Source organism: Notothenia coriiceps, unplaced genomic scaffold (assembly GCF_000735185.1).
Source record: "Notothenia coriiceps isolate Sejong01 unplaced genomic scaffold, NC01 NC01_scaffold00030213, whole genome shotgun sequence".
Taxonomy (NCBI): domain Eukaryota; kingdom Metazoa; phylum Chordata; class Actinopteri; order Perciformes; family Nototheniidae; genus Notothenia; species Notothenia coriiceps.
Window position 1 is genome coordinate 48,110 of NW_011362914.1, and position 13,904 is coordinate 62,013.

The 13,904-nt window shown below is 39.2% G+C and overlaps 1 protein-coding gene across 1 annotated transcript in view; it reads right to left on the bottom strand.

Moving 5' to 3' along the window:
- Positions 1-2,891: 2,891 nt before the first annotated feature.
- Positions 2,892-13,904, bottom strand: part of zc3h3 (zinc finger CCCH-type containing 3) — a 16,567-nt gene continuing 5,554 nt past the window's right edge. Inside the window, exons 5-7 of the mRNA XM_010787222.1 lie at positions 7,236-7,399; positions 6,263-6,420; positions 2,892-3,163 (exon numbers count right to left, since the gene is read on the bottom strand). Of these exons, the coding sequence (XP_010785524.1) occupies positions 3,132-3,163; positions 6,263-6,420; positions 7,236-7,399 (354 nt within the window). The 3' untranslated portion in view covers positions 2,892-3,131. The remainder of the gene's footprint in view (positions 3,164-6,262; positions 6,421-7,235; positions 7,400-13,904) is intronic.

Sequence of the window (13,904 nt, forward strand, 5' to 3'; positions counted from 1 at the left end):
ATAAGTGTATCTCTGATGCCGTTTGCCCAGTTAGTGTCCCTGAGACGTCTGATGATTTAAGTTCACCATTCGGTTAGGACATATAGAGTAAAAGGGACTAGATTTAAAAGTATATCATAAAAATGTGGCACAAAAATAGATAGACAGCAACAACACTGTTGCATGAGCGAAGAGGATACGTCGTCATAAGAGGCAACCAAATCAAACGCACCATAACCTTGATTGAAATTGCGGATTTCTCTAGGTTGGAACATTTTAGAAATATTTTGGATAAGGTAAGAACACAACAAGACGAAACATTCCAGTATGGAATTCTTCCTATTTTACCAGATGGCTGCCATTATGGAAAGATTTCCTGTAGCTGACCCAAGTAGAAAAAAGTTAGTACAACTTTTTTTTTATCGTTAACATTTCACTCTAAATGTGCATAACTACAAACAAAAAAATAGAAGTCAACCTTTAATAATGTACCCAAGACCTACATTTAAATTGTGTGTTGCAATTTTTGTATATTCAACCATTGACTAAAAAACGTGAACACACTGTTTCTTTAAGCCTTGGCCCTAATCTCATTAGCATGGAGGCAGTACATATGCCCGTGTGTATTGTGTCCTCCTAGGTGTGTATTTGTGTTGCAGGCCCCCTGAGTGTCATACTCCTTGTTTGTCGCCGTGACAACTCAGTTAAATAGCGTGGTAATGCTGTAAAGATAAGGCTCCACGCTCACACACTCTCACTTACAGACAAACAGCGTATTAATAGATGTATTAGCACAGGTCTGTACTAACTGTGCAGAGCAGGGGATGAGTTACTTATCCCAGCATCCTCTCTGTTCCACTCTACAGTCAATGATATCACATGCAAACAGAGATGAAGAAATACATGCTGTGAGGAATCAAGGTACACATCTTTTAAACTGTTATAATAAACAGGATCCTGCTGACGAGTTTACTCTTAGAAAATCTCGTAAAATTATCTTCAGTTAAAGGTAGGGTAGGTAATTCACTTCAGAAACACTTTTTGTTATATTCCATGGAATGCTCTAAACATCCCAATAGCAATGAATACATGAAATGCTTTGACAATACATTTATACAAATATTTCATCTGTGGAAGCCGTGGCGCTGTCCAATTATCTGCCTCGGCCCGCGGCAGATAATTTGATGGCTTACCTGCCTGTCAGCCTTCCATCTCGTGCACTAAGTCATCTCGTGCCCTCATTGGTCATGTGCACGTTCGTGTGTGTTGGAGGAGGGGCTCTGTAAGGAAGTCTGAAGGAAGGGGCAGATTTCTTTTGGTTGTGTACTTTCAAATTCTAGCGCACTCAAGCTGGTTTCTCCATTCTTACCTACCCTACCTTTAAGGTTATTTTGCCAAACAATTTCTAACATCAATAGTACATTTTTATTAAAATATGTAGTTCCTCATCCTTATGTTGGCAAAAATAAAATGTTGGATTACTGCTTTCATTTTGGTTGTAATGTAAATCAACATGTTTCATACTCGTTTTATAATTGATGGGACATAATTGGTGTTAGTTTAAAAAGACCCATCAGTTTCAGTAACTGATGTTCCAATGCGTCATAAGGTGATGTTTGATTGTAATATGACATGTGCTGGTTAGTGATTTTAATTCCATCTGGGGCTTAAAGTTGAGTATAGACTGATGCAGGGATGACATTGTTCTATAGGCAAACCCAGCAGATATAGGGTTGCTTTTTTTTGTCAGATATTGTATCATTGCAGAAAATAAGTTAAATTGCAAAATAAAACATTCATGATATTTAAACATCTTGTACAGCAAGATAATCTTTGCAATCGAATACCAATTTAATAGTTTTAAATGCTATTGCCAGAAGTGAAAAACTATGGTTGGGCTATAAACTAACTACATGGCGGTTGCATGACTTCCCATGCCCACCAACTTGTAAGTGGATTTTGCATCAATCGATCAAAAAAAGGATTGGAATTCTATATATATTGATAATTCTACAAGTTTGAGACATTGTTTGGGAAAACAATGCAAAAATAACTAGCGTGAACGAAAAGCTAGGGATGTTACATTTCTTTTGCCACGTTTTTAGCGACTGCCTTTTATAATAAAAGATGTGGGGGTTATTTACTGCCACTTTCAAAAAGTTTTAATCTCCTTAAACATTTGTCAAACCGAGACCCTGATTCTGGTGTTTAAACAATACATTAATAAAACAATTATAATAATAACTTTGAGACAAGGGGACCGCAAGTATAACAATGCTACATTATATTTAAGTTTTAGGACTTTAAATCTTATCTGGTATTCTGATTATTTTTGCATGAATACCTGATTGTCCTATCTTTATATGTTGTCAGTTTAGTTTAAGTATCTTTACATTTTGTGCAAAATTGAAGAAGACTTGAATATTTCTGCTAATCACATAGCCAACACATGTTAAAGCCATCATGGAACAAATGGGGAACATTATAATATGTTGCTATGTTAAGGTGCTGTCCCGAACAATGATTTATAATATATCCCTTTATGATGTAACTACCATCAAATAAGGTTTTAAATATACTGTATGTGATTGATGGTATCTTTGATAGAACACAGAAAAAGAGACTTGTTTCAGTGTGTGCACGCATCCTCTTAAATCACACACACTCACGCAGAGTCAGACTCACAGCATGGTGCGGATGAAGTCACCGTCCGCTCATGTGTCTCGTCCTCCAGGCTTTAAAGTGAGGGGCACTGCTGCTTCTGTCACCACCTTCTAAAGGAAAACTCTCACAAACACGCTCGGGTCATGTGACGACGCGGCCGCTCCCAAACAGAAAGACCCTCGCAGCCTATAAACACTCTCACAGCGCTGACTTCACATGTCAAAAAGAGTCTGGGAAACACCACACAGTTACGAGTTCACCTTTTATTTAGTCTTTTTTGAAATGTACAAAACTTGATCAATAAAATCTGCACTGTAAAACACCCAAATTGATATGTAAAACAGATAGATATATATTAAAAAAAAAACTTTCAGGCCCTGAGTGAATTCATAGGACAGAGACACAGATACACCCGTCAGGACAAGCCTTGAGCACAGAAATCATTGCTGAGTCTTTATTTTACCTCTGGTGCGTCTTTTCTCTTTTTCTCACAGCCGAGGCTTGATCTGCAGCCTTTTCTCTGCGGAGGAAAAACAGGAAATGAGTAATGGCAGGAAGATACAAGATGTGTGTATCTGACTGTTATCTTCTGTGTGTTGAATCCTGCTGAAACCCTGAGTGATGACATCTCAGCTGATGAGTAAATGAGGAAGAGGTGTATGGAGGTGTGTGTACAGGAAATGTGTGTCTGCGTGTGAGTTCGCAATCTGGCAGTGATACATTGCGCCTAAGCTAATTTATGCAAAGTGAAGAGGAGCTTGTTTGGCTCAGTTCCACCTTTAATGAGGCTCTGGGCGGCGCAGTGTGTAAGTGAAGCAGCAGAGTGTCATCAGTATTACTTAAGAGCTCAAACTATGCGGACAGACTGAGAGGAGGGACGACAAAATGATCATACCTGTGTGTGTCAGGGAGAGCATGTAAAGTAAACATGAAGACATGCGGCAGCCCGCCAGATGAGTTCATTTAGACCAGTTCGTATCGTTAAAGCCATGACTTAAGGGGGCCCTTTTATGCTTTTCGCTTACCTGTAGTGTTATATAGGTTTTTGTGCATGTAAATGGTCTGCAAAGGCTAAAATACAAAAGTTTTCTCCCAAACACTCCCGCCCCCCTGCCTGAAACGCCTTCATTGGACTCTTTTGTATACTTCTGTTACATAATGACATCACTATGTAACACTCGATTCTATTGGCTAGCACTCCAACAATAAGTGGCGGGACATCTCTAAGTGGTTGACCAATCACAACAGAGCAGGCAAGCTAACCAATCAGAACAGACTGGGCTCTGGTTTCAGACAGAGGGTGAACAGAGGAGCTGCAGCACAGGCAGCATGAGAAAAATAAGGACCGTTTTGAACATCAAAGGATGTAAACTTGTCACAATAGAGGAATAAAATCCCCAAATTAAGCCTGAAAATGTGCATAATACGGCCTATTTAAAATATATATTATTTTCCATGACTAAAACACGATGATGCTGGCAGTGTTCCTTTGGCAACATGCAATATTGTTGCAACTTTTTGAGCTAGAATAGATTAGCTAAACTGAGATGATCAGCGATGTTCAGAAAAAAAACACTTCCCTTTTCTGACTCATAATAATTGCATTCTGCGGGAAGGTGTTAATGACAAAAACAGTTTAGAAAAGGAATAATGACGTACATATTCATTGCAGGAAAAATACATCCCTGATTTGTAAAGTCCTTAAAATATAAATAAAATATATTAATAAAAGATGCAAGTCTAACACTATGTTTGACGCTGCCATCCGTTAGCTCTTTGCTGCTTCTTACATTTACACTAAGTAAATAACACAAGTATCAGATTTAACTGGTAACTTATATAATAAATGCTTTCCATTCCTGAAAAGTTAGCTAGCAATTTCCAAGGATGTGTTAGAACCATGCCAAGAGACACGAGCAGCTGCAAAGAACTTAGATGTGAGCAGGACATCATTCCAAACTCACTGGATACCGACATGAAGCGTACACACATAAATGCAAAAACATAAACTAAAACACTGAGGACACAAGAGAAAAACATTTACTGCACCAATATGATTATATTGGTGCGTGTGCACTGTGTGTGTGACTAGGGAAAGTCGGCGGTCAAGATGATCGGGCCAGGTCAAAGCTCCTGCTCGTTTCCAAGCAGAAGAGACTAAATATAAAATCATGAAAGAGAAGGAGGATTATCTAGAAATGGAAAAGTAAGAGTGACAAATCTTTAAAAAATGTTTTAAAGATGATTTCCCCTAAAGGTTTTTCTTCTTTAAATTATTAATGTCCTTATAAGCTGTTAACGTTTGGAAATACCTGTGTATGTTAAGACAATAATGTCATATAGAACAACTCATTTACCCATTAACTTATTAACTGTCCAAATCTCATAACTAACTGCAGTTAAGATGAGATTGATGATCCTCCTCCAGCTTTCCACAAAGGCATTTACAAATCTACCGTGTCTCTTGGGATATTTTAATTGTATTCTTCAAATAAAAACACATCTGTTGTCTGTTTTTCCCCCCGAGATAAAATATAATATTATTACTCCGATAGCTTGACCACATTCTGCAATAAACCTTATTTATTTGAGCAAATCCTACAAAATCGACTGAAGAAAAACATTTTCTAAGGAGGTAATATTACAATATTGATAACTGAAGTGTTTGGTAAAGTAGTGCGTGGTATAAACGGTTAAATTCATGTGAAAGGGATACCATTTGTCCTTGCGACCCAGCATGTGTGTATCTATGTCAGTGTGTGCGTGTGTCCAGCAGTCAGGGGCAGGTGGATGGTCGTGCCTGGTGGGAAGATGAGGGGGGGGTTGGGGGATGGAAGAGGTTTGAAGAGGGGAGGGTTCCCTTTCTCCTAATCCTCTATCTGTCATGTCTGTCAACAGAGAGCTCAGCTGTGCCTCGGGCCAGCCTAAAACCTAAATATTATTACCTCTGTCCTCTGAGCATTATTACTCCTCCCCTGAGCATCATCACACTCCACAGCGCGGCTCTGATCATCATTATCTGTCTGCAGCGCAGACGAATCACCACTCCCCATTCTCATGGACTCTGGGAATGATCCTGGGGCTTTCAGGACAAACATGATCCTTCCACAAAACGTCTCCGGACAATTACACTCCACACAGCACTTTTACACTGAGTGAAGCAGCTAGTCCTCTTAAGGAACATCCCATTTGTTGACAACCTACATGTTCTTTTTCCGTAATTCCTATCAATTAACAAAAATGTATTTGCCAATTCTGTAAATGTAAAATCCAAACATGGTCAGAATTGGCAGTTTTTATTAATCTCAACTATTCTATTCCTTTTAATCGAGTTGAGAGTGATGTTTCTCAGAACTATCAGTCGCTGATGTCATAAACAAACCCTAAATATTTCTGATTAACAAATCTGGTAAAGAAGATGGAATAGATCGCTTTTGTAATATCAGTAATAATCCCCACTGCACAGGAAATACATGTGTGAACAACAATTGTATGTATGGTAGGATAAAGTTGAATTAATTTAACAAAGAAAATGTCAAAGTTGGCCTGATTGTTTTTGCGTACACCTTGGGACAATCTGAGGTGGTCTATGGTTGGTGGGGTCATGTGTTTCGGTCACCTTTAACCTGTGAGGTCTCAGACAGCAGCGTGACCGGGGCGTCTGCATCCTCTGGAGAGCTGGAGAGGGAGATGAAAGAGGGCAGTGCCAGAGGACCTTTGGTGGGCGTCCCTGGATCTGCCTGAGAGTCCTGAGGGATGACCACAGACAGGCGGGGCCTAGGGAAAAAACAAAAACAAAAGAAAACAACAAATTAAACAGGATGTTAAAAGATACTAAAGACATTTTTATTGATCTCTTTTTGTACTTTTTTTCTTCTCTTATGTTGGCTATGTAGATACAGCTAAATGAAAATGGAAAAACTCTTGACCAAAATGTGAACATGTATGTATAATGAAACTAAATATGAAAGAAAAAAAATTAAAAAAAAGATACTAAAGAGAGACGCCACGTCCGCTGGCCAATTTCAATCGATAAATTGGACTAGGGTAAAGAAAACATCCGCAATACATACTTGAGTGTTTATTTTATGAGACTTTGTTTAGTTGCCACTGTAGAATTTTCTTAAATGTACTTAGTAAGAATTAGATAATGCGTCATTTGTACATTTTAACCAAACATTTCAGAGAATGTGTAATACAAAAAATATTTCTCCAAATGTAAGTATGTTTTAGGCTGGTATATAATAGTTATTTATTCCTACCCTTTTTTACCCGCTTCGACCTGCAAAATGTTATAACACTTATCTTTCAGGAACATTTGTTCAAAAACAGTATTTTTCTCGTACTCTGAGCCATCCAATGTTTGCATTTCTATTCTAACAATAAAAGCAATGCCTCATTTTCCAAGCTTGTAACAAAAAAACATTATTGTCTTTAGGTAAGTAAACAACTGAATACGTTTAATGGTGGTATCTTGTAAATAAAGTGTTTACCCTATTCCCCTCCAACGCTTCACCTTATACGTATTCAATTCATTTCAATTATAATTCTCGCCAATTATGAGTGATATCTGTAAACTCTGCCTCCCTCACCTCTTAGCCGGCTCCTTGTTCCGGCCTCTCTTGGCTGCGGTGCTGGAGGTGTTGCTTGCACTTCTCTTGGCTCGTTGGCGGTGCTGGAGTTTGCAGCGGGCTCCTCGAGGGCAGGATCCCGACTTAGAGAAGTCCGGACACACCAGAGTGTGTTTCTTCTTACACTGGGGGTTAGAGACAGGCACATTTAGACACAAAGCCACAGGTTTGTCTTGTTTCAGCTAATACTTAAACATATGGCAGGAAGCTGCTTGTGCTAAGTTAATAACCTTTTTTTCCAAGACCATTTGCAACCAACAGAACAAGTGTGCACTAATAATCATAAAACGTAAATAGATTGCATTTATATAATGGCCTTCCAGTTTGTGTCACCTCTAGACACTTTCTCTAAAACTCACACAAGTTGGTCATGCCATTGGGAGCAACTTGGGGTGAAGCATCTTGCCTAAGGAGACTTGGGCTAGGGATAGAACCACCAACTTCTGTTTGGTTGACAACTGCTCTACTTCCTGAGCAACAGCCACCCTTCATGCCCCTTTGTGATATAATAACATCATTGGTTTCATCATAACAAGGATGGAGTGCAGCACTTTTAAGTCACAGATCTAAACACTGAATAAAAGATACAGGCGTTGGGCGATTGGACAATTATATGTTATTGTTGTCTTGGGGTGATTTTGAGCACTTTCCCTTGCTAATTTAATGGTGTGACTCTAAAGAATGAGTTAACTGCTTTACGTCAGTTGGCCCAGAAATCAAACAGAGTGTGGCGAAATGTCTGGCTACGTGAAACTATGCCTGTTCTACAAAGAGGAAGGCAACAGAAGACAGAGAAACCAGGGAAAAACAGGGAGTAGAGCCGTCACATCTTTAAATAAAAAAATAGTTGAATTAAGGGTTAAGGGTTTCGCCCGGAGAAAACGTTGGGAATTCTTGGGAAACAGGGAAGGACTAATCCAAATAATTTAACAGTTTATGGCGTATTCTAAGATGCATTAACATGTAAGCTAGTCATTGGTGTACAGTTGTATTTTTTTTGTTAAAGATGAAAAATGGTACGAATATTTCACACACACCCACGTGAAACTCGGGGGAATGGTTGGTTTAAAAGTTTTAACAACGCCCGACCCAACCTTTTAGAACAATGTTTTTGACCATAAAAAACATTCCCTCAAAGAGATTTTCTACCAATGATCTCATCCCACTAAGTTTCCCACTTGTATGACTGTTTTTGGAAACGAAGGACATAACCTGATTAGGTATTTGGGATTTGGTTTCCTCGTATTCCATCCATTCTTTTGTAAGTTTCTACTTTCAAAAGATACTCCTTCAGTCACCCTCTCCTTTAACATGCACATTGAGTAAAGCGGGTCACTGTTAGCGTCATTCTGGCGAGTATTGTGCATGAGAGATTGAGCTTTCACATGCATGTTTGCAACTTGAGTGTAATACGGGTGTAAATTGGTAGCTTCATTCTCCACGAGATCCGATCCCTCCCACCTGTCAGAAAAGCTAATTATATTCACTCTGGGGTGCAGGCTGCGAGGAGTGTGCGTGTGCGTGTGTGTGTGTGTGTGTGTGTGTGTGTCTGTGTGTGTGCAGGGGAGTGTGGTACTGGGGAGCAGATTGGTCCTGTGTATCGGGGGATGTGTGCGTGTGTAAAGGATCTGGAGATCGATTTTCTGGGACACCGTGGACTCTTAATAAACTCTCTCTGGGGCCCAGCAGCCCTGACTCGCTGCCACCAGAGCCCCTCTCAGGGCCCTCACACCCGTGTTTCTGCACCCCTGGGTGCCAGGAAGGCCCAGGGTCAGCTCGTGGCCAAATGTTTCTCTGGATCATCTTATAGGGCTGCTGTTTTGACACTACATTTCTCTCCCTAAATCAGACCTCATGCCAGTGTCAATTTTATATCTGATGTCTGACATCGCTGCTGAGCCTGTCAGGCCAACACAGGGCAAAGAAATATGCTAATGTTTATTATTTTCCAGTATTAATCGTCATATTTTTCTTAATATATAAAAAGATAGTTTTCAAAGAAGCAAAAATTCTGATCCGATTCCGTGATCCGTCTTTGGATATCTGCCAACACCAATATAATTCTGAAACCAAATAAATCGTAAATAGGATTAATCTTAACAGTAACATTTAGTAGAGTAATAATAACATAACATTAGATTTAACTTATGCTTCAAAAGTCATAAAGATACAAAATCAGAACAGCAAGAAACCTGCATTTACATACGCTTCAAATAAGCCAAACTATTTTAAGTCCTGGTGCATGTTCCAAAAAAAATCATCTAAGAATATAACAACTTATTTAGCTTATATCTAAATATTCTAACTGATTCTGTGATCAAAAACTCTATATTTATTCATTTAATTTAATGTATTAATTGCAAGCTGTGCAAGATGTGTCCTTCACATTATTATAAAAACATCTTTAAGTCATGTATGTCTTTAAGAAGATAAATCAATGAATATTAACATGTGTTGCTGTTTTTATAAAATTGCACACTTTCAAAGATGGATGTCTTGTAGTGAATACAAACTGGGATCTCAGTATTGCACTTCTCATTATTCTGATAACCATGCAGTCCAATGTGTCGCGGTACAACCTCACAATTCTGAAAGCAACTTTGCAAATCTTAAAACTGGCTGTTATGATTAGCAACAACAGGAGTGCGTATCATACTTATTCATCAAACAATCGTCCAGAGAATACTTGGAAAGCTGCTGCTATGCGGAAACCTAAAATATTCACTTTAATGTTGATGTGCACCTTTACATTTTTTACTTTAAAAGATGTATGCGTTCTATTCAACAGATAAGGGTGACGGGAACAGGAGTTCAGAAAGCTGAAGCACTTTGAGTGTGAGAAACAAATTGTAAGAGAAATTGACTGTAAAAGCTCAGTCCTCTCCCTACATCTCCATTCATCCTCATTTTCATAAAAAGAGAGAGAGAGCTGGGAAATGGGAGGAAAAAGCTAAAGTGGAAAGAACATCTTTATCCCACACCAAGTTAACAATTTTCCACTTGATTTAAAGAATGCTGGGATGTCTCTGGGGCCTATTAGAGAGCTCTCTGCTGTGCCAAAACCAGGAGGAGTCAGCACATTTACGACGAGACTGAGAGAATGAGCAAAAGAAGCAAGAAAGGAAGAGGGAGGGAGGGAGGGAGATAGAAAAGACAGTAACATAAAAAATTGACATCACATGCATTTACATCTTGGGCATTAAGCCGACACTCTAGTCCGAAGCAACTTACAGTGTGTTCAATAGAACAATAAATGAGTTCAGGTTGCTAGAGCAGCAACAAAGAGATGGTAATGTTAAGAAAATGAAAGTTCACACTGTCAGTAGATCTTAGGTCGTGTTCACACTGATATTAGCATTGCATCAAAAAAGGCAGCCTCCTCATTCATTTCAATGAGACAGCTATTGATGCATGGGAATTGGACACAGATGCCGCTGGTGAATTATTAGCACCAGAGTTGTATAAAATCTTCCCGAACCCAACAAAATCCAGTTTTACTTCAGGTAGCCAGAATTGGGGACGAGGGTGGATTATAAATCAGAGACCTGTAAACAATTCCAACCTTTAGCAGTCTGTTTTTTGTTCTTAGTTTCAGAGGTTGTAAATACTTGCTAACGCAACGCTGCTTAGGATAACATGACCGTGGCTAAGGAGGATCAAGGGAATTCTTGCAGTCGTATCATTCCTCAAAAATAAGTTGTCGATTTAACATCATTTTCATATTTTAGCACCAAATTTTGGATTCATGATGGCTAAACTGTACCCAAAACAGAAAAGAAAAATCAGTGCAAGAGAATGAAAGAGGTCAAAAGAAAGAGCGTTGGATGTCAGAAAAATCGACAGAACAAGACCGACAGGAAGTAAACACTAAAGGAACACAGTATGGGCTCTGGTGTTGTCTAAAGACTGGTTAATGGAAACAGACTTTGCAGACTTGGAACCAAATGTGAGCAGACTTGGACTGCAACAGAAAAATTTAATCAGTGATGCCGTCATTTTAAATGACATTGCTGTTGCCGCAGTTCAAGCAGCGGAATGGACAATTTTTTTTAATACAATAATTTCTAAGTCAATAAAATCCTTTTTAATCAATATTGTGAGTCAAGTCATTGGAGTATTTAGTATGTGGCCGCGTATTAGGCTTCACGTTGGGCTCAATGATCAGTGTTCTTTTTTCATTGATGACCGTAAAATAGCTTTGGAGGCAATTATCTATAAACATCAATTGTAATGTGCTTAATATTCATTGAACATGTAACTGAAATTGTAATACAGCCTACTTATATCATTGTTGGACAAAGTTTACACGCCTACATAGTAAATCTAAATAATTGTACACATAGTGTAAGAAAATAAAAAGAAGGGTAATGATGATATGAGGTTAGTTGGTTTAAATGTAAGGGGAATAGGAAGCGGGTCTATATTGTTTCCTGTTTGTGAATGTGAAAAGGGGAGTTTAAGTACAGCCCTGGAAATGAAGAGACCACTCCAAATGTTTCTTAAATCTCAATCTCTACATGTATGGCATCCATAACAATCCAGTGTTTGTGGAATTTCAAAACAGAGAAATTATGTTAGTAGTTCATAGAATAAAATAGAAAAATGTACATTTTACTCAAGGACATACCTATAAATCAGTGGTTCCCAACCTTTTTTCCCAAGAGCCCCCCCAGATGACTCGTGTTGGAAGTTTAAAAGTCTCAAAAATGCTACAACTACCGTCACAAACTGGATGAATGTGAAGTATTTTATTAAAAGAGGATGAAAGCGTAATTAAGGAGCACTATTGGAGTGACTTTGATGGTTATTGGACTCAGGATTAAATCATTTGGATTCCCGCTGTATGAAGAAAATAAAGGACGGTGCAAGTGGAAACAATTCACAAAGGGATTAAACTGTTTAAAACACATGCTCAAAGTAAGCCGGATTTTGCCGATGTGTTTATGTGGATTCAAAAGTCGTAAATAATCTACAAAATGGAGGAGACCGATCTGATCGGAGCAACTGTGACAAATAATCCAACTGAAACCGGCATGGACAATGACTATGTTTTAAAAATGCGCTTATCCAGAAAAGCCTGGATTGGACGTTTTACAGGCAGAAGAAACATTTCTATTAAAGAAAGAATTATACATTTCTGTCTTTTTATGCCTTTAATAGCTACTAACTTGAATTTTTATTCAAATTAATTAATCAATTATTTTTTATATTTTATTGTAATGTAGAGACAAGGCTTTTAGCGACAATCATGTAATGCTTTAAAAAAAAAAAAAAAAAGTCTAAATATGATATTTGGCCTCAGTAATCTGAGGCCTGGCGCCTCCCCTGCGATCTTTGCCCCCAGGTTGGTCAAACCTCATCATTTTGCAGTGGTCTCTTAATTATCCAGAGCTGTGTATCAAAGAAATTAGCGGGCTTTCAAATAACAGGGACAATATGAATGGCTGGAGTAACTCTCAGTCATGCATGTGCACTTACAGAACAATATTTTGTTTAAACTGCCTACAATTGAAAATATGTATTTAAAAAAATGAAGAAGGCCCTGTGACATTTCTATTCGAGGGGTCCAATTAAGATAAACTGCTTTAAGAATGGTGAAAACTACAGGTTCATTTGGCTAAACAGCCAATCTGACAGCTCTCTATTCCTGTTCAACATGCTGAATCAGTCGAATGGCCATTGATAAAATCCATTAAGAGATGACTATGGCCAAAACTATGGATGGCAGTTTGACCACAGACGCTCTGATGGCTGACTGTAGGCTTATCGTGTCAAAAACTATAAGAGAAAATGGACCTGATACCGGAGCCCCATTTGAGTAAATTGGAAAATTGGAAATAATTAAAAAAACAGCATGAAAATGTATGCTGTGAAGAAAAAAGGGACAATTAGGATACCAGAGATGGATCCCGGGAGGTGGAGGGTGAGCGTGAGACAAAGCCAGGATGAGGCAGGAGGAGGATGGAGGCGAGGAGCAGACTTAACCCCTGAGCTGCCGGAGTGTCTGCCTGGCCCATAGTGCCATCCTCAGCAGTTTTCCCATCTATAATTACTGCCTGCTATCCATCATAGAGCCACCAGAGCCTCACAGCACAGCTCTCCATAAACACACACGCAAACATACACACACACAGGGGGGAAAATCACAGACCTAAGCACTTCAGCTAATAGAATAAATATTAATATCCCTTTTGTTTTCTATACCCTCATTTCCCCATGCACTATTTAAATGAGGTCTGACAGTGTGAAAAAGCATCTGTTTCACACTCCACGCTCCAAAAACAAGCGGGGAAAGGGGGAGACAAAGGGAGGTGAAAACCCAAGAGGGGGAGGAGTGGAGTGTGTGTTTGAGGTGGCCACAGGGACAGTGTGTTTGTGTGTGTCGGGGGTGGGGGCGGGTCATGTGTAGGTGGTTCTCTGTTACCCATCAGGCCCACAATGTGTCACTCAGACACTACAGTTATGCCATTATGGACCACCACCCTCTGCAGCTGTTGCTGCCTGTGTACATTTGTGTGTGTGTGTGTGTGTGTGTGTGTGTGTGTGTGTGTGTGTGTGTGTGTGTGTGTGTGTGTGTGTGTGTGTGTGTGTGTGTGTGTGTGTGTGTGTGTGTGTGCGCGCGCGCGCGCG